This window comes from Hippocampus guttulatus, chromosome 12 (genome assembly GCF_054856545.1).
Source record: "Hippocampus guttulatus isolate MCC_2025c chromosome 12, RoL_Hgut_1.0, whole genome shotgun sequence".
Classification (NCBI taxonomy): domain Eukaryota; kingdom Metazoa; phylum Chordata; class Actinopteri; order Syngnathiformes; family Syngnathidae; genus Hippocampus; species Hippocampus guttulatus.
The window spans coordinates 17,144,583-17,169,416 of NC_141272.1; the positions used below are offsets into that span (position 1 = coordinate 17,144,583).

At 41.3% G+C, this 24,834-nt stretch overlaps 1 protein-coding gene across 3 annotated transcripts in view; it reads right to left on the reverse strand.

Moving 5' to 3' along the window:
- The window catches only part of clcn2b (chloride channel, voltage-sensitive 2b), a 95,364-nt gene that overhangs the window by 18,355 nt on the left and 52,175 nt on the right, over positions 1–24,834 (reverse strand). For all 3 annotated transcript variants that reach the window (XM_086125982.1, XM_086125981.1, XM_086125980.1), the window contains exons 10-17: positions 24,539–24,640; positions 22,419–22,503; positions 20,973–21,128; positions 14,694–14,763; positions 14,173–14,283; positions 9,705–9,918; positions 5,644–5,777; positions 710–900 (exon numbers count right to left, since the gene is read on the reverse strand). In XM_086125982.1, coding sequence (XP_085982108.1) covers positions 710–900; positions 5,644–5,777; positions 9,705–9,918; positions 14,173–14,283; positions 14,694–14,763; positions 20,973–21,128; positions 22,419–22,503; positions 24,539–24,640 — 1,063 coding nt within the window. The remainder of the gene's footprint in view (positions 1–709; positions 901–5,643; positions 5,778–9,704; positions 9,919–14,172; positions 14,284–14,693; positions 14,764–20,972; positions 21,129–22,418; positions 22,504–24,538; positions 24,641–24,834) is intronic.

Consider the following 24,834-nt stretch of genomic DNA (forward strand, 5'->3'; position numbering starts at 1 on the left):
GGAAGGCTGAGGAGTGTTATCCTCCCTTGTACAAAGTAGTTGGAACACACTCTCTGGCCTCACTTCACCCCAGATGTTCATGTGATGTTGCAAAGGTGTGCCAACAAGATGGAACCACAAAATCCAGAGCCTTTAGGCGCTCCAGTCGGATCTCAGCCATCCCACGGCTAAGGAGGAGCTTCAAGTTCTAAAGCATCCTTGAGTTGAATTTGCAGGTCAAATATAGCATACCCTAGTGCGAGTGCAAGCGCGGATGGTTGTTTGTCTCTGTGTGCCCTGCGATTGGCTGGCAACCGGTTCAGGGTGTCCCCCGCCTACTGCCCGAGGACAGCTGGGATAGGCTCCAGCACCCCCCATGACCCTTGTGAGGATAAAGCAGATCGGAAAATGGATAGATGGATGGAAAAGAGGCCCTTCACTACTAGACAGCGAGATCACATGTAAGGAAATAACCCGCTAAAAAGTAATGGTACAATGTTTATGCCGCAACATGTTCAATGCTGAAGACCCTAACATACTGTCAGAAAAGTCACAAAATCGGAATGTGGTATTTGGAAAGGGGATGAACTTGAACTCTATTTCACAACGTGTGTAATAATTTCATTTTCATTTCAAATCTGGTTAATTTTTGTCCAAGGAAATGTGAAAATGCACCCGTAAGCAGCAAGGGAACACAGAAATGAGTTGAAAGTTCCCTGTGACATCTGACCTGGAAGCGGACCTCCTGACTTGCTCTCCGGTGGTCATCTTCGCCGTCAGAGTTTGAGACAACAGACAGGCGCTTCTTCTCTGCTGTTGCCCGCTCTCTGATGAACTCCAGCCTGCGAGGGCGTCCAAGCTGCAGGGACAGCAGCGACTGGAGCTGAGCACGCTCGATAGAGCCCAAGAGAATCATGGATGCTGAGGGAAAAGCACAGAGGGGAAAACGTGAAGACAGTATCGTAATATCGAGAAGTTGGAGGGGTTGTGAGAATGGTAATGAGTCTAAAGTCTAAAGAAGGGCGAAAGAAAGCCGTCACAATTTTTCCATCAGTGCTACTCGGGAGTACCCAGAGAGGACTTCCTAACCAAATGTCCAAAATGCCATTGTAGATATGGACAAAATACATGCATAAAATACATTTCCTTTTGATAATACTGTACATCTTTCAATGCTTGTTTGAAAGATCCACGATCGTAAACCAACAGCAAGGGGTTTGACAGAAAAAAACAAAAATCACCACACCGTATGCGTTCCCAAGTGCAAAGTGCTCTGTTGCATAACACTTACCATTGAAGGATGGCACAAAATTGCTGAACAAGAAACCAGTATGACATCCATGAACTCATTTTGGACATTTTCTTCTTTTTTAATAATCAACTAACTCAAAACCTTGATATTATTGTTTGTCCTGCATATCATTCCAAATCCACCCAAAATTATTAGGCCTCCCCACGTAGCAGCGGGCAGTATAAGACTGAAACTATGAATTTTTTCCATCTATTGGGGAATGGTATTTTTACAACTTAAAAATACAGTTGACCCCTGCATATTGGCACTTGGGCAGACGCGGATTCGCAATGGATTTTATACGATTTGTCAGGATTTATCTCCATTTCCTCTCATTTTTCACAAAATAAGAATGTTAAATTGTTTATCGGCATTTTTTGAGAAGATTTTCTTTGTGGGGGAGGGGGTGGTTATGAAAGAAATCGATAATGAAAAATAAGTAAATAAAATTCTCCCCCTCATCCCCCAAAATAAATTGTTTGGGGTTGGGTTGGAGTATTTATTAAGGGTCTGCCTGTTGCCCATCCCTGGTCTTGAGGCAATGGAGTAACCAGCATGAATATACAGTAATGCTCCACCCCAAAAATCACACTTTAAAAGCAGTTGTTTTTCCTCTCTACTGATGTATGATGCATCCCCCCCAATTTACTGGTATCAGAAGAATCAAACAAGATAAAATGACTCATTTTAGAAAGAAAAAGTGAACAGATTGAAGACATCATGCCAAACGCCCATTGCAACATTGCAGGGAACCCAGCAATTAGTTTCATAAATAGTTTAGCATGTAGTGAATATGCACACAATACAGTATATATATATATATTTCTCTCTCTCTCTCTCTATATATATATCTATATATATATATATAGATATATATATATATACATACACACACACACACACACACACACACAGTATGCATATGTATGTATATACATATATATATGACCAGAGAGTGTTGCGACCAGATAGGACGTTCCTCGTGTCATGATTCGTGTTTATTATTATGTTTAGAAAATACCACAATTTTCATGCAGGTCATATCATATTATTTTGTTGTTGTATTTATCCGGCCTTAAAAGTGAAAATGAAACTGAAAATATTGTTTGACATTAAACCTGTCCGTGGGCCAAAAAAGGTTTGGGACCGCTGCGATCGGACACATGCAAAACCAACTGAACAGATTTCAAAAGCTGTTTCACAATTGGTGTTCATGTGTGCTTGCGTGAGTACCAACAGTTCCACAGCAGCGAGCAGGCTGACTGACAGACGAGGTGATGAAGCAGCACGAGTGAACGTTGATGGCGGATGTGAACAAACACGCACGTAAATGACCATTTATCGTGTGTGAAAAAAATATCTTCTCCATTTTTGCTCATCGAGTGCCAAGTCGATAAAGTAATTACTGTGAGAGGCCTAGCCACATGCCACCTGGGAGACACAAAAAGCATGTGGAAGAAGATGCTCTGGTCACATTAGACCAGAACCTCTTGGGCTAAATGCAAAACGTTTGGCGAAAAAGTAACAATGCACATCACCATGAAAACACTTTCACCACTGTCAAACATGGCGGTGGCAGCATCATGGTCTGGGGCTACTTTTCTTCAGGAGGGACAAAGAAGATAGTGACAGTTGATGTGAAGATAGATAGAGCCATTTTGGGCAGGGCCATTTTGGAAGAAAACCTGTTGGAGTCTGCAAAAGAACTGAGACTGGGATGGAGGTTTACCTTCCAGTAAGGCAATGAACATAAACACAAAGTAAAATCTATCGTTTAATCCCCCCCCCCCCCCACCCCACCCCCAATCTTGCTGCTGTAGACTGCAAATTTTCCCAGTGTGGGACGAATAAAGGTTATCTTATCTTAATGGTTCACAACCGAACTATCCAAGTGTTAGAATGGGTAAGTCAAAGTCCAGACCTCAATCCAATTGAGAATCTGTGGAGAGATCTAAAAACTGGTGTTCACAATTGCTCTCCATCTAACATTATGAAGCTGGAGCTGTTCTGCAAGAGTGGGCAAAGATTGCAGTCTCTAGATGTGCAAAGCTGCCGTAGGCTTCAGTTTTTTATTTGTTAAAAAAAAAAAAGTTTAAAATATCCTCTAAAGTTTACTTCACGATTGTGTCCCACTTGGTGTTGATTTTTCGCCCCCCCAAAAATAATAATCATCAAATTCTACATCTTTCTGTTTGAAGCTTGAAATGTAGCAAGAGGTCAAAAAGGTCAAAGGGGACGAATACTTTCGCCAGGCACCGTGTATATATGTGTGCCAGTTTACTTGCTTTAACTCAATGGTGTTCCTTTTTTGGGGGATCAGTCATTATTAAATACACGAACATTAATAACAAATACTGGAACTAACGCATGAATAAAATGAGGAATGACAATGTCAAGCAGGTTTCCGATGGACAGCACTAATACAACAATTCACCTGTAATGGGAAGTCAAAATTAACAACTGACTTTGACTGAGAGCCACTTGAAATAAATTCTGGCTTTTGTCCTCTCTCCCTTATGCGCTTACAAGGCAAGCGATGTCTGGCCACGTTTGAAATAGGTGAGCTTGGATAGGGAGACTTTATTAACCACATGTGGGAAATTAAATTGAAATTGGCCCATTTGAAACACAGTCAGTGACTAAAATAAGGCAAAGAACACATTTAATTTGCCCATGTCCGGTGTACACAAGTATGTCGACTAGTGCAAGAGAACCTGTATAACTAATCGTGACATTTAAACATAACTGACTTCAGTAATGTTACCAAAAAAAAAAAAAAAAAAAGCTTGTTCCCCAATAACACCATCTGTATTGTCACCAGCACAGTGCCCCATGAGATATTACCCAACATCCCCAAGCAAAAATATACATCATTGTCACGCGTTTTAAAGTTCATGTGCTAATAAGGCTCTGTTTGTAGATCCTACTTCTAATGTTTTAGCATTAGCTTTGGAAGTTGACACAGTTGCTAAAAATTCATTCATGTTACTTTCTTCACACCCTGCTTGAAATAATTGCAACAATAAGCACTGTTACTGAAACTTCTATTTTTCCGTTTTTGGGGGCGGGGGATTGAATGCAGCAGGTAATTTGTTCCAGAACATCTGCATGCATGCAACCATAACAGACTGTCGCATTTGCACCGTGGTGCTCCAGTGAAGGCGGTAATATCCGCAAGCTGTGGCAAGTTAAAGTTGTCAATCAATTTCTCAATGAGCGTGGCACCAGGCTGGCTTATTTCTTTTGGCCACTGAATGATCAGTAGTGCTACACATATCAAAAAGGAAACCAGAGTTGTTGACGAGCTGTTTTTTCTTGCTGTTCAAGCGGTTTATATTATAGCTCAGTATTGCCAAGTTGTTTTAATGTGGACAAATGCAAATGGGGAGTGTACACTCCAAAACCCCCCACTTGCAACATAACTGCAAATAAATAACACCAATTCGATTAATATTCATTTACTGTCTGAGTCAAAGGTTCAGACACACACAAGAAGTCAGTCAATATGGCGCCCGAGTAGGCAGCCGTCGGCAAGTGCTCTCATGAGCCTTGCTTTTTTGTTGTTGTTGTTTTTGTGTTTGTTTTGTCACTTTGTGTTTGTTGTTACGTCATGTGGATCTGATGTGGATTTTTTCAGCATTTTTGGCCACGACATTCATCAAGGAGGAGACTCTGTGCTTGGTGGTTGCGCCTTCTCGGCAGCATGGGTATACCAGCACTGTTTTTGACTGGGAGGAATGTCGGCGCCATTTGACTGTCGTTGCTGGACAGTTCCGGGGCGCTTGTGTCTTGCGCCTGTAATGGGCAGCATTTTTCACAGCCCCGCTTTGTTCAGCGGAGAGATCGGTGCTGCTGAACGGTCTGCGGCTGGATGGATGTAAGGCTTGAGGAGCCGACGATGAGAAGAAAGGAGCGTTGGAACTGGGAGTCGCGGCTTGGAGTTTGAAGCGGATTACGTGGGACAGGAGAAGTGAACTCATCTCTTTTCGTCAATGGACGCTACAGCTTCGTGTTTGCTTTCAAAACTTAGCTTGTAGCAGACGTGTGCACATTTTCAGCATGACGTCTCTGATCCACTGGTGAAAGGACACTTTGATCCTCTCCTCTTTCATCTAGAACTGCTTCAGACAACAAAGTGTATGCAGAAAATTGGTGAAGATTGCACGACTGTCTGTGTCCTATGTGTTGTGTTGTGTTATTTTGACTTCAAAATGGCGCCGCGAGAGTGGCTGCCTTTCCAGCAGCTCCTATATTTTGTTGTTCTACTCCTTCCTTTCATAACTTTGCTGCTGTGAATTGGGAATTTCTCCATTGCGAGACTAATAAAGGTTTTCTTACATGCTTATGAATGAGAAGGTTTGTGTGCGTCTCACCAGCTGATTCCACCAGCGCCAGAGTTTTGAGGTGACCCGTCAGCAGGACGTTATGAAGGTCTCTGTAGCAGCAATTGAGTGTGATGTAGCGCACATCCCTCACCATGATGTCCTCGACCCGAATGTTGTACTTCCTAAGAAGAGAATTATGAGGAAAATTAGCTATAATAACGGTTTCCTGTGAAATAAACACAATGACAAGAAAAATATTGTAAAAAGGGCCCAGTCGATTTTTGTCATTTCATAGTCATTCAGTGACACAGCCACCATGGGACATTTTTACGTATATGCATCCGGTGTATGATCAATACTTGTTTTGATCACTGAGTCCGACAGCTTCAGCTTCCATCAGCTAACTAGTCAAATCACACGTTCGAGCGTTGACACGTCATTCTGGATGTTAGCGGCGGTGACGGCACGGCCATGCGGTCACTTGCATCAGCAAAATTGTACACCAGTCGTAAACACTCAGCTCTCGTCCTGTGTGAGCTTGCCAAAACTTGCACACGAGGCAGCAGTTGCTTGACGTCTTTGCTGCCAAGCCTGCTCGTTGTGACAGCAAACGGGATCCGGCCAACTCTGCTCTTCTTGCAGTTACAACTCAATACGTTGACCTCTCTTTAATCCAAAGTCAAAATAATGACGAGACAAGCCTATCGCTTGAGAATAAAAGACCAGAAGGTTGAACTACGCTGGTAGTCAACTTGACAAACCTGAGCTTGAAGAGCTCGGTCCTTTTGAAAAGCAGGCTACTGCATATCGTTTTGTTTTTTTTCTTAATGTATAAATCAATTTGAACCGCTTTTGAAGACTGCATCTGCCTGTCAGTCAGACCTTCGTGCTCTGTGGTGAATAAGAGAGAATAATGCAATCAATTGGCTACAACTGGCTATAGCTACATCCAAGAGCTATTCGCCTGAGAATACAAGTGCAGCTGATGAAATCTGCTTGGGTTTCTTTTAATTGAAGCCTCAACCCCATGCCATAGGGAAAAAAAATTCTGAACCATTTTCGCGTAAGCTTCACCTTTTGAATCTGAGCAGCCAATAACAGATTTATAAAGACAGAAATCCAGGCTCAAGAGTCAGCCATATTTTCAAGGGCAGAGAGAAGTGACGTGTGTGTATGTGTGTGTGCATGTGTGGATAGAAAAGGAATGTGAAATGATCCAAAGCGGATGTGATACATAGCGAAAACTGGGGCCAATTCACAACCTGAAATGGCCCAATAAAAACCAAAGAAACACAGTGACAGAAAACACACTCACGCTCACAGAGCTGCAAACACATGCACGCAGATTGTCATTATGCAACTCTTCCCACGCTTTACTAAAATGTCCCTCTAACACTGGAAAGGAGAACTCGCTGTTTGGATAATGTAATAGGACTGTGTTAAAATATATATGCACCAAAAACAAATACCCCGCCCCCCTCGCCCCCTAAATATAAAAGAAATAATCACTGTGAATGTGCGAACAAATGCACATCCAGTCAACTGGGCGCATCACACTGCCTGCCATTACACAAGTGTTCCTGTGTGCGTGGGCGGGTAGTTGCGTGGGGGCGGGGTGGATGTGTTCCAGTTTGAGTAAAAAATACATTAGGTTTAGAGGAGGCCACATGCCCTACAGTATTTCCCTTCCTCTGCTATCCCACAACCACATACTCAGGGTAGCATTTTTATATTCTGCACAACTTCTCTCTCTCTCTCTCTCTCTCTCTCTCTCTCTCTCTCTCTCTCGCTCTCGCTCTCTCGCTCTCTTTTGTTAGTTGGGAGTAATGAAAAAAAAAAGATTGTCCTCAAACTTTGTAGGTGGTGGGCACATGGCTAAAGTAAGAACATATCGGATTTTTGCAAAACTATCAATAGCTGGATTTCAGGTAAATATTTAGAATTTGTGTTCGTGCAAAAAAGGCACGAGATGGCTTTCAGGTTTAGTTTTTGTGCATGGATTATTATCAATAGAGCTGTGATACGCTGCAGGTATTCCACAGTTTTCAGCCCAGTACTTGGCAAAACCATTCTGCTATTATACATGATTTAGTCACTTCATGTAAAGTCTCTGTTCCTTAATACCTTCACTTGTCTATGAAGAACAATTGCTATTTTGCAGCGACAAACTAGTATGACCGTGCAAGGTGAAAGGGAGTTGACAATTTGTTTCATTAATGTGGATATCTGTGCACGCGGGCAAGTGTGTGTGTGCGCATGTACTCACATTCATTCATTGTGTTCCTCGATTACAGAAAAAAAACAAAAACTAATGAACACAGTGGACCTAAAGCTAGCCCATGAGGTTCCAACATAGAGTAAGGAGAGATGAAGATGAAGAAAGCTGAGGGTTCGAGAGGAAAATCATGATGAAGAGATGGGTGATGGAGTTCAAGTGAGGTGCAGATGAAGAAATCGAGGTATCCGAGCAGGAGGCCAGAAGGAGTCGCCTCAGGGGAAGGCCACACACAATGATGAACAGATGGGGGATTGAATAATAATAATTAAAAAGAAAAAAAAATCTCATTACTCTCAATTTGTAAATGATGCATCCAAGCTATCAATGTTTCCTAATGATTTGGCAACATGCATAACAATAAAAGGTTCCAGACAATTAAGAGAAAGTGAATTCTGTGCTGTCTCGCTGAGCTCAGAGAACCAGCAGCAGCTGGCACTTCAATTCAGTATTGTTTGGTTGCTATAAATTATTAATGGAAGTGAAGGCAATTAAAAGCAATGCAATGCTGAGCTATTGAGCCAAGCACTTCCAATCTCTCGTAAAGCATATTTCATTCAGAATTCCACTTGACAAAAACTGTGAGAAGACAGAAACCAGTTTAAAACATTGATTGGCAGTTAATATGGGCACGTCACCACAAATCACGTCATCCTTCCACCCGTCCGTTTTGAAGACATGATGAAAGCCAGAACCTATCCCAGATAACTTAGTGCTGCTTTTCCATTAGCCCCAAACAGGCTCGTTGCAAGATGTGGCGGCGTGTCGCAAAGTACAGGCCATTCAACGCACAGACGGGGGGGATTGCACAGCGATTTTTCGGACAGATATTGCCATTTCGATTCCATTTATAATATTCTCAAAATCTAGCTTCACAATGTAGAGTAACATTTATAAATGGGACAGAAAATGACATCATTCCATCAAAAACGATTACTCAAATAATGCAAGGACACTAAAGAGGCTTTGTGAGGGAAGTATTCCTTTTTCAAGGTTTTTAAAATTGTTCAAGTGAGGCAAGACCTATTGTACTAATTGCAGTCAGTATGAATTATGTGTAGTTAACCTTTTCAGGGACAGCGGTCACTACAGTGCAACTACAGTGCAGAAAATCATAATGACAGTATTTCTGATTGAATTATTCACACGTGAAAAGTTAAATATTTCCGGTTGAAAACAGTCATCAAGTGTGTCATTCGTCTCTTTGCTTCTTTTCATTCAAATTGACCATTTTCATGTCAACGCCTGCTTTTTCTTTCATATCATAAAATCTGTTTAATAAGTAACAAAACAGTCTCTTAGCAAAGCTAAACTGATGAAAAACATAATTCGGAGACCTATTATTGTGTAGACCTCAAAACTACCTGGGGTACTCAATGGGGCAAAATAGTGCAACTACAAGCAAATAGCATCGCTGATAGTATAAATATACTTTTGACATCGAGCTCTTCATCATGGTTGATGTCAGCCCTTAGCATGTTCCAGTGTTTGAGCGTGTGAGACATTGCCAAGGTAGCCGCCGTTTTATTGTATGTATAGGTAGCTATTGACTGGAATACAAATTTTCTGTTTACAGTTGCTGGATCTCCGCCCTAACGCGGGTCTAGCCAGTCTTCTCTGAAAAATCGAATGTACACCTAATCACTTAATTTTAAGTTTTTCCTGACTCTACAATGCTTAGTGACGCCTCGTTTGCCTTCTCTGTAAAAAGTGCTACTTGTAATATATTTGTCACCACGGAGGAGAGGATACGCATCATGCAGCTCCTTGCTGCTGATGATTCTGAAAAGCGGTTCCATTGGAATTTTGCTCCAACAATGTCCGCTTTACTTACTCGTGGTGTCCCCATCCCAGCTCTGGGAGATAGGGCAGCTTCTTGATCCGGATGATGGAATCGTAGAGGGAGGGCTGCAGGGATTGTGCCACCGCGTTGGCGAGAATCACGGCTATCATCACAGGCAGGATGTGAGAGATCTGCCCAGTCAGCTCGAACACAATCACTGCAGTGGAAACTGTATGGGTGACCGCTCCTGACAACGCTGCTGCACCTGTACATGAGCAACAGGATGGTGAGCTGAGCAAAAAGAACGAGCATCAGTTGATATGAAAATACTACACAGCAATGACACTCCAGGCCAGCGGTCAACAATGTGGTGCCCATTGGAACCAGGTAGATCCAAAGGACCACATAAGTAGGCATTGATTGTTTCAGAAGAGTTCAAGAGTACAAGTAGCACCAGTCAAAAGATGCATCAGGAAGAAAAAAAACAAGATATACAAGTCACCCCTGACTCCAAGTCACCTTTTTTAATGGGTAATTTATTTGATCAAAACCGAGACCAAGAAAATTAGCGTTCGGACTTGCATCCAAAATCCCCATTCCCTAATTGTGGGTGCGTGCCAAAATGCTCTCTGAGCCCGGACTGCTTCACTCCAACCGTTCCGAAACTAGCACATGAGGTTTTTGACCTTTTGTTATTTTGTTTGTTTTTTAAGTTTGACCTATACAAGTGTGCACAATATGAATTTTACCATGCATCATTCACAGCTATGATGTTTCAGAATCGAATTCCAACTGTTGCTGAACCGAAGTCTTAAATCATAAATCTGAAATATAATATTACAATACATATGATATGATTGTCCTTATTATTATTATTATTATTATTATTATCCCCACCTGCTGCGGAACAACAGCAGAGATAGGCGGTTTGGATAACCGATGATTGGATATTATGATTATTAGTCTGGAAACCTGATGTGCCAGAGAAAAAAAAATGAGGGCAGATTCAGAATCAGTGCAAAAAAATTAATCTAGAAAGGTTTCCTTGCAACTCAGATTTTAAAAAATGACCATATTTTCCACACTATAAGGCGCTTCAGACTATAAGGCGCACCTTCAATGAATGGCCTCTTTTAAAACTGTTTTCATATGTAGGCTGCACCGAATTATATGGCGCATGAAATAGAAGTTACAATAGTGGCTGCGGTTATGTTAGGCATCCACTAGATGACACTACGCTAAAAGGAACACAATACAGCTTTATTTATATAGAGCTTTAACAACCGCTGCAGCTGTAACCAAGTGCTTTACAGAATACAGTGATCCCTCGCTATTTCGCGGTTCGTCTATCGCGGCTTCGGTACATTGCGGATTTTTTCAAACAATCATAAATATATATACTGTATATATATACAGTATTTTTTTTGAAGTCCGCAAAAATCAGTGTCTAAGTGTTGTTTACTATGTGTGCTAGTGTGTGCGCACTCTGCTCAAGCTCGGAAGAATCCACTGTGCAGCATGGGCGTGCAGGTGAGTGTATGTGTGTTGCTGAGAGAGAGAGAGAGAGAGAGAGAGAGAGAGAGACTTATAAGAACAAAAGCAGGTCTCTCCATCCTTAATTGTCTAAACAACCTTAATTGACTAATCATAAACACGTCTGCTGCACGCCCACGGGATCGCTGGCCTGTGTGTGTGTGTGTGTGTGTTAGTGCGCTCTGCTCAAGCGCAAAGGCCCACGTGGGCATTTTTTTTTCTATATATATATATATATATATATATATATATGTTAATTGGTCACTACTTTGCGGATTTTCATTTATCGAGGGTGGTTTTGGTCCCCATTAACCAGGATAAACGAGGGATTACTGTATTTAATGAAACGGATACATCAGAGAAATCTGAATATTGATCCATTTATAAGGTGCAACGATTAGGTGCTCCTTATCGTGCGGAAAATACGGTCGTAAAACTGTGTTGAACATCACAATGATTTAGAGTTGTGTTTGTAACTCAATAGTAACCATTTTAATTCAAGAACATTGTGACGGAAGAGACTTCAGTTCAGTTCAGGTGAGAGCATTATTGTCCGAAAGGGGAAATGCTGCTGTCACAGCAAATATTTTGTATATATAAGTTGCGGTGTACAATTTTTGTCAGCCCATGGGATGGAAACCTGAATTACAACAACAGAGACGTTGACTTCGTTTACATGTAGTCACACTTCAGTTGTCTTCAGCTGCTGGGGTTTTAGTGAGTCTTTGCATTTCTGGTTATTCAAAATGGTTTTCATGCCGAAAGATGTGAAACCACCATTTTGAACGAAGATAAACTTCCATCGCGGTGACGTTGTGCGTGAAGGATACGTCACAGCAAATAAACACATTTGATTGGACGCCTTGTTTTGAACTGGGGCCCAGCTGCAGTGGAGGGAAGGCTTTCCAGACCCACTTTTCCTCGGCAATTATCTAAAGTGCGTGCCACATTGCACAAGACAAACCGAAGGACAAAAAATAATTCCAAAATCAATTCATTTGCGGAAACACACTACACTCCTGATGGCAAAGGTACTTGGAAATATTAGCGTCATCCCTAACATGTTATCTCAAAGTTCTTAGTTCCTTCATATGACATTTCCAAAAAAAACTGTTTCGTCATTGAGGAAGGTTTTACCCTGACAACTGCTGAGAGTAATGTATAGAAGCAGCACTATTGATCAGTTGCTCAAACTGGCAGTGCAGTCTCTTTTCCTCCAACCCAATTACCATTTCTCTCCGCTTTTCAGCTCATTCAATTCAAAGAGAAGTTCACTATTTCCATACCGTTTTTGACCAATAAAGTGTTGTGGATAACAATACAAAAGCTGCAATGGAGCGACAGGGGAGAACAAAGTGAAGAGAGCCTTCACTGCTCAACCGGCAAAATGGATCAGACCCGTCAAAAGACTGAGATAAATAATCGGGGATGGTGGGAAGGTGTGGATAGTGGAGGAATGAAAGCATTCAAATAAAATGAAAAGGGTTACAAAGCCAAGCCAAATAAATGGCATTCCAGAGTTGGAGGTTTCATTGTTCTCTCACATAATTGAATTAAAGTTGGCTGCGTGCCGTCCAATTTCCTCCCTCTGATGGATGCTACGCCCCATCTTCGCATTTAGCATGCACCACACGCTCCTCAGTGGATCTAAAGAGGCCCATCAGAATGTCAAGGCCTGAGTCATTAGTTGTAGTGCACCACAACATCAGAATAATCATAACAGACAATAAACACAATCTGCAGCCTCTAATGGTACAATCAAATTAACTGCATATGGGGTGGCGGGAGCTCATCTGAAAGGGCTCAGGCTTTGAAGCCGGAGGGCAACTTTTCAAGTGCCGCTGCAGACAAACATAACAATGGCAACGGGTTGTTGGAAAGATGTTCATCTGCTTGTGTATCAGAGGAGTGAGACACACTGATCTTCGATGATTGATTGAACTGTCAAGTCTGTTTTACAGTAGGAGGAGAGAAGAGAGAGAATTTAACCCTTTCAGGGACAGCGGTTACGAGCGTGGACAGCCTATCATGTTATCAGGTTACAGCGTGCATGAAAGGGTTAAAGATGTTTGTGTTTGAATTAGAATGGTGTAAATGGGACACCTCACAGTGAATTAAAACATATTTTGGAATTGAGGCGCATTCGCCTGGGTACAAAACACCCATCTGGTCATGTGATACGATGTCGAAATATAAGCCCACAAGCTTGCAAAAATCTGAAAAAAATATCTACAGAATATGATCATTTTTGCAGATGGGGGAACGAGTGAAGTGTTGAGACAAAAGATAAGCCAACAACAACCTTCAGGAAAAAGCACCAAGCCTCCTCAGTCTATGTATATGGCAACAGGCTCACAAATGAGGAAATGAAGCCTTCAAACAGCCGCCCCCTCAAAAATAAATAAATAAATAAAATTAAATAAAAATCAATACTATCCTTTCATTTCCAAACTTCTATCTTTGTGAAGCACAACTTCCTGCGATGACAGTGACCAAAACAACTTTAGGGAGAAGACCCTACTGAAGTATTGCACTTCCAGTATCCCATAACCCCGAGACAGGACAACAAATAAGGAAAGGTCTCCCATTAATGTCAACAGCTACAATAAGCGCAATAGTGAGTTGCATTTGTAATCATTTCTTTTTATTTATTTTAATTGGCAATCATTAAAAAAAAAAAAAAAAACCTTCATGAGTAGCTGCTCCTCGGTGCAACAAAGGTTGGGACGACTGGTTGAGACAATCAGTATTGCTGGGACTCCTGTCATAATGTTTTAAATGACTGATATATTTTATTTATATATCTGATGACTGATATATTTATATTTTTTTCCGCCCAACACACACACACACACACACACACACACACACACACACACACACACACACACACACAATATTTTATACTGTCCTCAGGGAATGTAGGATAATTTAAAAATAGGTGTAGCAGCACTTGACACAAGAAAGTTAGCATATTTTTGCTTACCAACAACAGCATAACCTCCTGGTACGATGGGGTAGATGGTACCATCTGTGTTGATGCCATCTGGGAACCAGGCCGCCATGCTTTCTCCCACCAGACGACCAAATGCCGCCCCTAAATGATTGCATTTTAATGAAGCAATTAATTAAACCACTGGAATGTCTTTTTGCTTTAACTACACTTTCTCGCGCTCTTGAAAAAGTATCAACTCACGATGAGCTGATTCTCGACCAGAACAGATGGGATTACATTGGTACTTTTTCGGCTTCTCGTCAGTTGAACAATTGAATGTCACAACAGAACAACTATTCCTTTTTAGGATCATCTGCAGTACTAGAAACAAGATGTACTGCATGTGGTAGGTAAATTATGAACATGTCTTTTCTCTCGAGTACTTCACTGAAAGATTCAACTGAGTTTTGCTTTACTAATCAATGATCACAATTGTAATTTTATTTCAAATGTACCTAGGCTAATTTCTAATGGTGAACACACAAACAGAATTATGGGTTGAATTGCCTTACCGATAACAAATACTGGCATGAAGGCCCCACAGGGTACTGGAATAGTTGTGGCCAGGGCAGACATCCAGAACTTAGAAGAAAAATGATAAGAGTTTAGAAATGACAATGAAAACAAAATGGAGAGTAGTCACGGAGCTTCTGCCCGCCATCTCAATGACAGTGACTAGAATCCTCCCTAGCAAGGAAGAGGCGGCAGTTCTGAACTGAGCTTACTGCTGAAGTTAGATTAAGTTGTCACATTCCCTCTTAATTTGACAGACCTTCAAATGAGCTCTGAATAATGTCCAAATTACCCCATGGGGATAAATAAAGTTTTCTGAATCTGAAACTTGAATAATTGAACAACACTGCATAAAGTGATTGTAAGAGTAATGAGATAAGAAGTCAAAATAAATGTAAATACTGTCATTTGCTATATAAATACATACATGCACATTATTTCTCTCTCTCTCTCTCTCTCTCTGTATAAATATATATTTGTGTGTGTGTGTGTGTGTGTGTGTTAGTTCACAATCCACAACCCTAATTATTCTATCAGTTTTACTTTCATAAAGACGTATTGTAAATAAAAAAAATAAATAAATAATCAGGTCACCTTTAATCTAAGGTGGCACACGATGGTGCAAACCCTGGAGTTGTTAGCTGTCAAACTGCTGACAGCTAACAACTCCGGGTTTCAGCTTGCTGTCAGAGCTGTTGCAATATATCTTGTTAAATTATTATTATTATTCTCATTCAATGTTTGTTACATGTACAATTCACCGATGGCACTGCCAAAGAATGGGAATCTCAGTGCCAGGAGAAGCATTTTAAAACGGTACACGTGAGGTACGATAGCGATGTAAAGTGCACCCCATGCCTCCGCGTCACGTCTCTACGAAGGTAGGCAGCGATTGACTTTATTTTTCTGATTCGTTCGTGTTTGGGGCCGTTACGGCTGTTGCCCATCACGGCATGCGTGTGTTGGTGCGTATGTGCACGTGTGCGCTCATCCATGTGTGTATGTCAAAGTTTGAGGGTTTTTGTTTTTTCCTGTCAGACATCAAATCAACAACAGAATGTGGTGATGATCTTAACTGCTGTAAAGTTGTACAGATTGTATTTACATCAGCTTCCAGATGCCAAGGCAGGTAAGCAGTGAATTCCTTTTGAGAATAAATGCCAAATCTATTTGCATGCATAACTGAAGATTTCCAAATTAGCTTACAAGTAAGCCATTACACAGACCTCACCAATGTAATAATCTCAAGATTTCAAATAGACTTCTTAATTACAGTTGCTGTCTCCACATCCCTGCACGCTTCCCATCCTCTCCCTCTTCCGCTCCCTGCACTCCATCCATAGCGAGATGTAATTAAGACTGCCGTCGCAAAGCATCCGATCTTCTCCCGTAACGCTGCACTGCTCTCTTTTTCACACCCCGCATCATGCACACCTACACACAGCCACGATCCAAAGCTATTGTCGTGCAACGGAGAGTTTGAGAAATGAATTAACAAAATATGTCAGACAAGGAACAAAGCGGACTATTTGACTGTCCTCCAAGGTCTCATCATCTTCCCTTTAACGTCATCTTCCAATCATTAAAATCTTTATACCGGCAAAGAATAGCATCTGGGAACTCATAAGTCATTTTACCTTTTTTGAAGTGTTTATGAACTAGTTTGAGATATTTACCATGCATGTAGGTGTAGACTATTCAAAAAATATAGCATTTCAAGTTACAGTTTTATGAGACAGATTATAGTGTGGATAATTGTCAATGGGGCGGTCCGGTGGTCCAGTGGTTAGCGCGTCGACCTAACAGTGCAGAGGTCATGGGTTCGACCTTATGTGGAGTTTGCATGTTCTCTCCGGGCCTGCGTGGGTTTTCTCTGGGTACTCCGGTTACCTCCCACATTCCAAAAACATGCATGGCAGGCTGATTGAACGCTAAAAATTGTCCCTAGGTGTGAGTGTGAGCGCGGAAGGTGGTCCGTCTCTGTGTGGCCTGCGATTGGCTGGCAACCGGTTCAAGGTGTCCCCCGCCTACTGCCCGAAGACAGCTGGGATAGGCTCCAGTACCCGCCGCGAGCCTTGTCAGGATTAAGCGGATCGGAAAATGAATGAATAATTGTGACATTATCAGAACACCAACGACACTTTTGGAATGAATGATTTCCATTCATTGTGTATTTTATAAGCTTAAAGTGGCCGTTCGTCAACCTATTCACCTTATTCCTACTCCCCATGAGCCTTTGTATAAATTATGTGCGTGACTTCCGGCCGTTTTCTTTTTTTTGGACATGGCAACTGTTTCCACAAGCCCACTTTGTATATCGGTTACAGACGTAAGCAATGTGAGAACACCATTTGTTGCATTTTAGAAGAGAAAACATTTGATCCCTGCTTCCTGCTAATGTAGCGGTGTAGGAGGATGACATAAAAAAACAAACAAAAAGGCCGGTGACAATGTAGTCATATGTTTAACCCTTTCATACATAAATAATGATAACATACATAAGGAGGTGTTTTTATTAGTCTTTAGTCATGAAAAAAAATATATAAATGGCAGTGGATGGCAACACACATAAGGGTCTATCGTGGCGGTTGATGTTCAACTGTGACATTAAGATTAATTTAAGAGAAAACAACGTTTGAATAACTGTCCACTCAAGTAACCGCTGTCCCTCAAAGAGTTAACTACTTTGCAAACATTTTCGCTTCAGACAATGAGCAATCTCAAAAGCTCCGAGATGTATCAGGACATACACAGTAATCAAGTTGGTCCCATTTTGACACAGTCTTATGTGGCCTAAAGTAGACAGAGGAACCAACCAAACCTTCTACTTCCAACAGCATGGTAACCATATGACTGAGACAAGCTTCATGTCGCTCAGTGTCATAAAAACTGTGATCAATCTTCGATGTTCACAGAAAGAACATCTCTACTGACGTTAACTTCAACCGCCCACTGCAAATATTAGAACAATCACACCAGTCTTTTGGATTAACATAACATCTTCATCTCCATAGGCGCTCATGACAGCTTATTGAAAAATGCTGACTGTCCATAAAATTCAAAGTACTGCAACAGAGCTTCCCTCGACCTCCTGACTACCCGCGGTAGTTGATGTGTGCCCAGCGAGGCTTTGCGGGACTGGTGGTTATTTTTCTGCTGATACTGAGTTTCAGTTTTGCTATTCAATATTTATGATCCATCCATCCATTTTCTGAACTGGTTTATCATCACATGGGTTACGGGGCATGCAGGAGCCTTTCCCAGCTGTCTTCGGGCAGTAGGCGGGGGACACCCTGAAGTGGTCGCCAGCCCATTGCAGGGCACAGAGAGACGAGCAACCGTCCGCACTCACAACTAGGGACAATTTGGAGTGTTCAATCAGCCTGCCATGCATGTTTTTGGAATGTGAGAGGAAACCAGAGTACCCTGAGAAAACCAACGCAGGCCCGGGGATAACACGCAAACTCCATATAGGAAGGCAGAACCCATGACCTTCTGCACTGTGAGGTCGACGCACTAACCACTGCACCACCGGGCCGACTATATAGTAAGTTGTCTTGCTAAATTTTAATGGCAAGGCATTGCACTTAAAAGTGATCTAAATAAAAGAATAAATAATTATGTTATCAATGAGGCGCAAATTATTATGTTTGACCTACAAACAGTGATGTTCAACCGCTTCTTCAACCTTTGTAACCAGAGAACATTGACGGACAAAAATGTTAAATTACTATCAAGGAATATCCTCTGGGGCGGCCCGGTAGTCCAGTGGTTAGCACGTCGACTTCACAGTGCAGAGGTACCGGGTTCAATTCCAGCTCCGGCCTCCCTGTGTGGAGTTTGCATGTTCTCCCCGGGCCTGCGTGGGTTTTCTCCGGGTACTCCGGTTTCCTCCCACATTCCAAAAACATGCATGGCAGGCTGATTGAACGCTCTAAATTGTCCCTAGGTGTGAATGTGAGCGTGGATGGTTGTTCGTCTGGCAACCGATTCAGGGGTGTCCCCCGCCTACTGCCCGAAGACAGCTGGGATAGGCTCCAGCACCCCCCGCGACCCTAATGAGGATCAAGCGGTTCGGAAAATGGATGGATGGATGAATATCCTCTGTTTTTTGTTTTGGTTTTTTTTGAATATTTCTTTGTTATTTTTATTTTTTTTAAATCCAAGTTTATCTGTTGAATCCAAACTAAGGCAGAAATCAGATGCTGTCAGTGTTACACATGGACAAGACCTTTTCTGCCTCTTTTCCAACAAGGGGATATAAAGTACACGAGTGGGAAGCGTACACTGGACATCAAGTTTTAGCTGTGTGCGGAGACTTTGTTCCCAAGTGTCACAACTAGTGATCTTATGCAACACTCTTGTAGTGTGGAAGCACCTACTACTGGTTACGAAATGTAACGTAATGGAAACCAATGCAGTAATCATGACATATTGTTAGTATTATCAACTGTATATTATATAATAATATGGCAAACATAGGAGTTTATAATTGCCTCTACAGCATACAGACATTATATTGCACTAACACCAAGTATCTATTTTATAATAGTCGCATAATTGAAAAAAATATACAACTCATTTACCTCAAAATGTTTACATCCAGTACCATCTATAAAAAATATGTTGTTTTACAAGTACCAACAGAGTGACCGCCATCAAAATACATTAACAATTGGCCGAAGTTTTCATATAAATGAAGCAGAGGTCCATCCATCCATTTTCTGATCTGCTGGAGCCTATCCCAGCTGTCTTCGGGCAGTAGGCGGGGGACACCCTGAACCGGTTGACAGCCAATTGCAGGGCACAAATGGACGAACAAACATTCGCGCGACAAAAAGTCCTAAATTCATAACTAAACTAGACGGTAAGAAATTGTCTTATGTTCTGTGCCGTATAAGCTGAAACTATTTTTCACAAATAACCACAGAGTCCCGTGCAGACAAAAGATGCACACAGCAAATGGGAGCCAACAGTTTTCATGATTGCTGTCCACGATAATGGTATTCAGCAACAAGGTATGCCAGATTTTTGCGAGTGTGTTCACAAATCTCGCTTTGTAAAGACACCATTTTAATTATTTGTTAGAGTTCCAACCACTGATTAATTCAACATCCTTCTTAGGTCTGAATACAAGGGGCCCCCTAACTGAGAAGTTTAGTAGTTGGACTGAAAGTTTGCTCGAAAAGGAGCACCAGGACAAGATGGCTGCCATGTTGAATCAAAGAACTATTCATTACAGAGACGGAGAGTAAGAGAGCAATTTCGCCTTGAAAATCACAATGCTGAATCCAAGAAAACAAAAGGCTGTAATTAGGCAGAGACAGATCCACTGCGAGAGCAGTGTGTGTGTGTGTGTGTGTGTGTGTGTGTGTGTGTGTGTGTTTGTGTGAGTGTGTGCCTGCGTGCGAGTGAATGATGCAAGTTTCTGGCAATTGTGAGTAGCCACAATAGAGGTGGTTCTGTGTAGAATGGCATGATAATGACAGAAAAGTGTGAATCTCTGTCCTGTCTGTTTCTTACACTTTTTAATAGCCGCACACAATGTGTGCGGCTATTAAATAGATGGGGTTGATGCAACTGGGTCATGAGGTTAAGTCGAGCCCACTGTGAGAGGGCCATTGAGGCTTATTGATCTTGGAGACATTCTGGGACTTTTACCAAATTGTTGATTGTTTTTGCACACACACACACACACACACACACACAGGTGTGTGTGTGTGTGTGTGTATATATATATATATATATATATATATATAATTTATTTATTTTCATTCATTTTCCGAACCGCTTTTATCCTCACTAGGGTCGTGGGGGGTGCTGGAGCCTATCCCAGCTGTCTTTGGGCAGTAGGCGGGGGACACCCTGAACTGGTTGCCAGCCAGTTGCAGGAAACACAGAAACAAACGAACAACCATCCACGCTCACACTCACACCTCAGGACAATTTGGAGCGTTCAATCAGCCTGCCATGCATGTTTTTGGAATGTGGGAGGAAACTGGAGTATCCGGAGAAAACCCACACAGGCCCAGGGAGAACATCCAAACTACAGACAGGAAGACAGGAGCTGTAATCGAAATCGGTACGTCTGCACTGTGAGGTCGACGCGTTAACAACTGGACCACCGGGCCGCCTCTATCTATATATATATATATACACACACATACACACACACACGCACACACACATTTATACTGTACACATCCATCCATACATAACTACATATACAAACATGCGTATGAAGAACAAGATTCAGTGTATCTGTTATCGTCTCCTACCTTCATGACAATGAAGATCACCAGTGTGACAAAGACGTTGACCTGCGGATGTTGCCAGGCCAGGGAGTGTCCAATGTAGTCAAACTCTTCAGCAATGCCCTGTTTAGCCCAAGTGCGGTTGTCAAGCAATGTCACCAGCGATTCCTTCTGGGTAAGCTGCGGGCCACAGAAGGCATCATTATGTTCAGCATGGCATGGGTAGTCATGGTAATAACACAAAGGCATATGGATTTGAGAACAATTTGAATTTGGATTTGAAAATAAAATGGACTAAATTGTCCCAGTCAAATGGAAATATGGTGCTGGGGGATTAATATTGCTATTATTAATATCACTGTGGTTGTATTTTGTAGTGGTTTAGAACTACACTTGCATCATCATGAGAGGCATTTAGAATATTATTATCTTGCTGTTAACTGCAAATGGAGTCTGAACATCGTTTATTATTAATTTATAACAAACTAAGGGTAACTTTTCTACTAAGGATACAGTAGGGGCTAAAGTTGCAATTTGGGCAGGTCTCATGTGATTTAATTTTATTTTAGTATGGGAATGAACTACCCGGCATTCTGAATGAAATGGCATTGCAAGGATTTCAAGGAAAACACATATTCCGTTTTCAAGCAACGTTACAATCAATTTTGTTACCAAGAAAACAAAGTTATTCATTGGAATGATATGAAACCCACAAATATATATTTGCACACCTGTTTTGCTTATTTTTTGGGGTCACAAATTCACATTTTTGCACACACATCTGCACACACACATCACATACATCTATATTGTGACCTATTTTTTTTTCTCCATCATGTCATTTTCTTTCGTGGATGGCAATTAGAATCATTGACCCTGGAGAACCCAAGAACCCTTTTGTTCTTTGCAAAATGACAAATTTTACATTAAATGACTGCTATATGTTCACTGAACGCCAAAATATATGTTTTTTCAAATATTTAATGCTTTAATCCTAATTTAGGATTCGGGCCAAATTTGACCCTTTGGGATTTAAGGTAGCATTTGAGAATCAGAATTTATAGGGGCCAAATTTGACCCCGTGGGTTCTCCAGGGTTAAAAAAACAAAAACTGCTGTGCGTTGGACTTTTGGGAAGATTTAGATATTGAATGCTTTGTTGATATTCCAGAAAGAAATGCTAAATGTTTAAGATCGTATGCAGAGACATTTACATAAAGACTATCTGCAGTTGATCTTAAAAGATGGTTTACAATTTATTGACGCAAGAGGAGGATATGAGAACATTTTGCATGCCCACGCTTTTGATGAGCTTTAAGAGGAGTGGTTTAGCATGTCTCCTATCAGGTACAAAGGACTGTAAAAAGGACAATATTTGCAGAGTGTGTGTATCCGTGCATGTATCTTATTTTAATACATTCCCTCAGTAATCTTTGCAATACAGATGTTGCAAGTAGTAGAGGACACATACCTTGCCAGCCATGAATTGTCCAAAGCCAGGCGGAAATGTTAGCGTGGAAATGAGTAGCGTTACCAGTGCTGGATACAGAAGACGTCTGAGAGAAAGATATTAGCCAGAGGCAATCAGACTGAATTCATTCAGCACAAGGCCAAATGTGCATTTCATCAATCCGTATGATTAAAAGTTACATGCTGGAGATTCACTTTCCATGATATCCGTTGTTCTCAAACTTTTTAAACCAAGTACCACCTTGAAAAACTCTCAGCTCTTCAAGACTTAAACATGGAGGGGCATATTCTTCCGGGTGCTTAAATCAAAAATGGTACGCTGTTGCACACTTTTTGAGCTCCCAAGATTCTCTCATCAACTTAAGTGTGTTACTCACGCACCTTCATGAAAGTAATGCATTCTGAGAGGAGCGACATTGAAATGAAGCCGTCCCCTGTCAAACCTAGCGGCGTGCATATTCTCCCACGGATTTAAGCAGCCTTCCCCTTGCGCACTCAGGAGGCTGTACTAAGGACTAGCATGTCTTGAATGTCAAAACATCATATTGGAAGTTTTGATTCAATCAATTACTCGCATGCTCGGCTGGTGACGGCCGCGTACCCAGCGGCTGCTCACTCATGCCGGCGGCTTGAAGGTTATCTGAAAGCGACGCTCACAACAACCGCAGCCAATGTAATGGTGGCAACGTTGAGTTAGATTTGGAAACATATGTTTTTATTTGACATATGTGGGTCGTCACGCACTTTCCAAGTAATTGAACAGATGCAAATATACTTTCAGTTTGGGCTGAAATGAGCCTAGATGTAATTGGAGTACATCAGTTCAAAAAGATGCTTCTGGTATTTTTTTTTTCTGCCTTGGCATGCTTTTATTTTGAAGTTGTTCCAGGCAGTGTGACACAGCGTAACAGTAGAATTGACTTGTCCCTTGACTGCATTTGATTATTTACACAAACTGTTGCTACAGATAACAACAACACAACGTTGTCCTGAAATAATCTTCAATCGCCAGTTAAGGGCGCTAAAAAAACTACTTAATTGCGCTGACATTGCATTGTTTCGCACGATCAGCGCTAGCCCCCCCAAACTAGCCGCTATCGATGCTCAAATTAATAGACCTAAATGTCTGTACACTTTGATGCTGACAGCCTGACACAGTTGCTGATCCTACCGATCACTTTTCAATAAATCAGCTGACAATAAATTTATCAGACAAAATCGCGGCACTTCTTTCATAGGCCAAAATTTCAGGGGAGAGATTTATCTAAATTCTCACAAATGTTTCTAGAGAGGAAAATAGTGTGCTGCACAGTTTAAATATAAGTACAAAATGTTGATTATCTAACTATGAAAAACAATATCTATAACCAAGCAAAAAAAAAAAATCATATTATTCTTATTTTTTTTTATCCAGATAGCTGATTCAAGAGAATTTTCAGTAGGATTTCCAAATACCAAAATATTCGACAGCTGCAGCCCTACTTTCAGGAAGAAGCACAGTCTTCTGATTGTTAACGCTACTTTGTATTTATGAAATACAGTATGCAAATACAAATGCTTCTTCACGCCGTATCCACATCACTGGGTAAGATCAGTATATAACGTACGGAACCATATGCAAGTCAACCTCATATTTGAAGTGTGAAAGAGATTCCAAATGGATCTCTACAGCATTCACATCAGTCACAGGAAAAGTCCACAATCCAGGACACACCGGTGGGTGTGTTAAAAGACTAGACAGGAGAATCACCGCGCTCTAAACATGCATAAGTAAGGCGCTTGAAGAATTGACGGATAATAATCATCATCATCATCATCACAAAAATAAGTATATAAATAAATATTATATTATTATAAACGTACAGATAGACATTTATTAACACAAGCTCGGTTTGGGAGTAGAGGAAAAAAAATTGTTCACGACATTTAAGACAAAAATTGGGAGCTGGAGCACATGTGAAAAGAGTCTGGTTTGTTACTTCACACACTAGCCTTTTGCTCACAGACGCCGAAAATGCTTTCTATTCCCACAATTTTCTAACAATGAGAAAGATGTGAAAACCTGGGACTTTTAAAAGAAAATGGCTTTGCTTTTGACATGATATAATGTGTGATTCTCACTTTTTCATGAGGAATCTGTTGATGGCCTTTTGATTCCGGATGAACTGGACAATCAGACGGTTCAGGTACACAAACAAAGCTCCACCAAAACCACTGGCAATGCTGCAATGAGAGATGGACATGCATGAGAGATGATAGGTGAGTGTCAGAGAGTGCCCTCATAGGGAATGATTCCTTGGTGAGGAGAAAAAAATAAAAATGAAATAAAATAAAAATAGAGAGAGGAACAGTATCGCAACCAGTAACCACAGAGTAGGACCAGGTTGAAATGAAGTGTTTGTTCCAATTTCAGTATT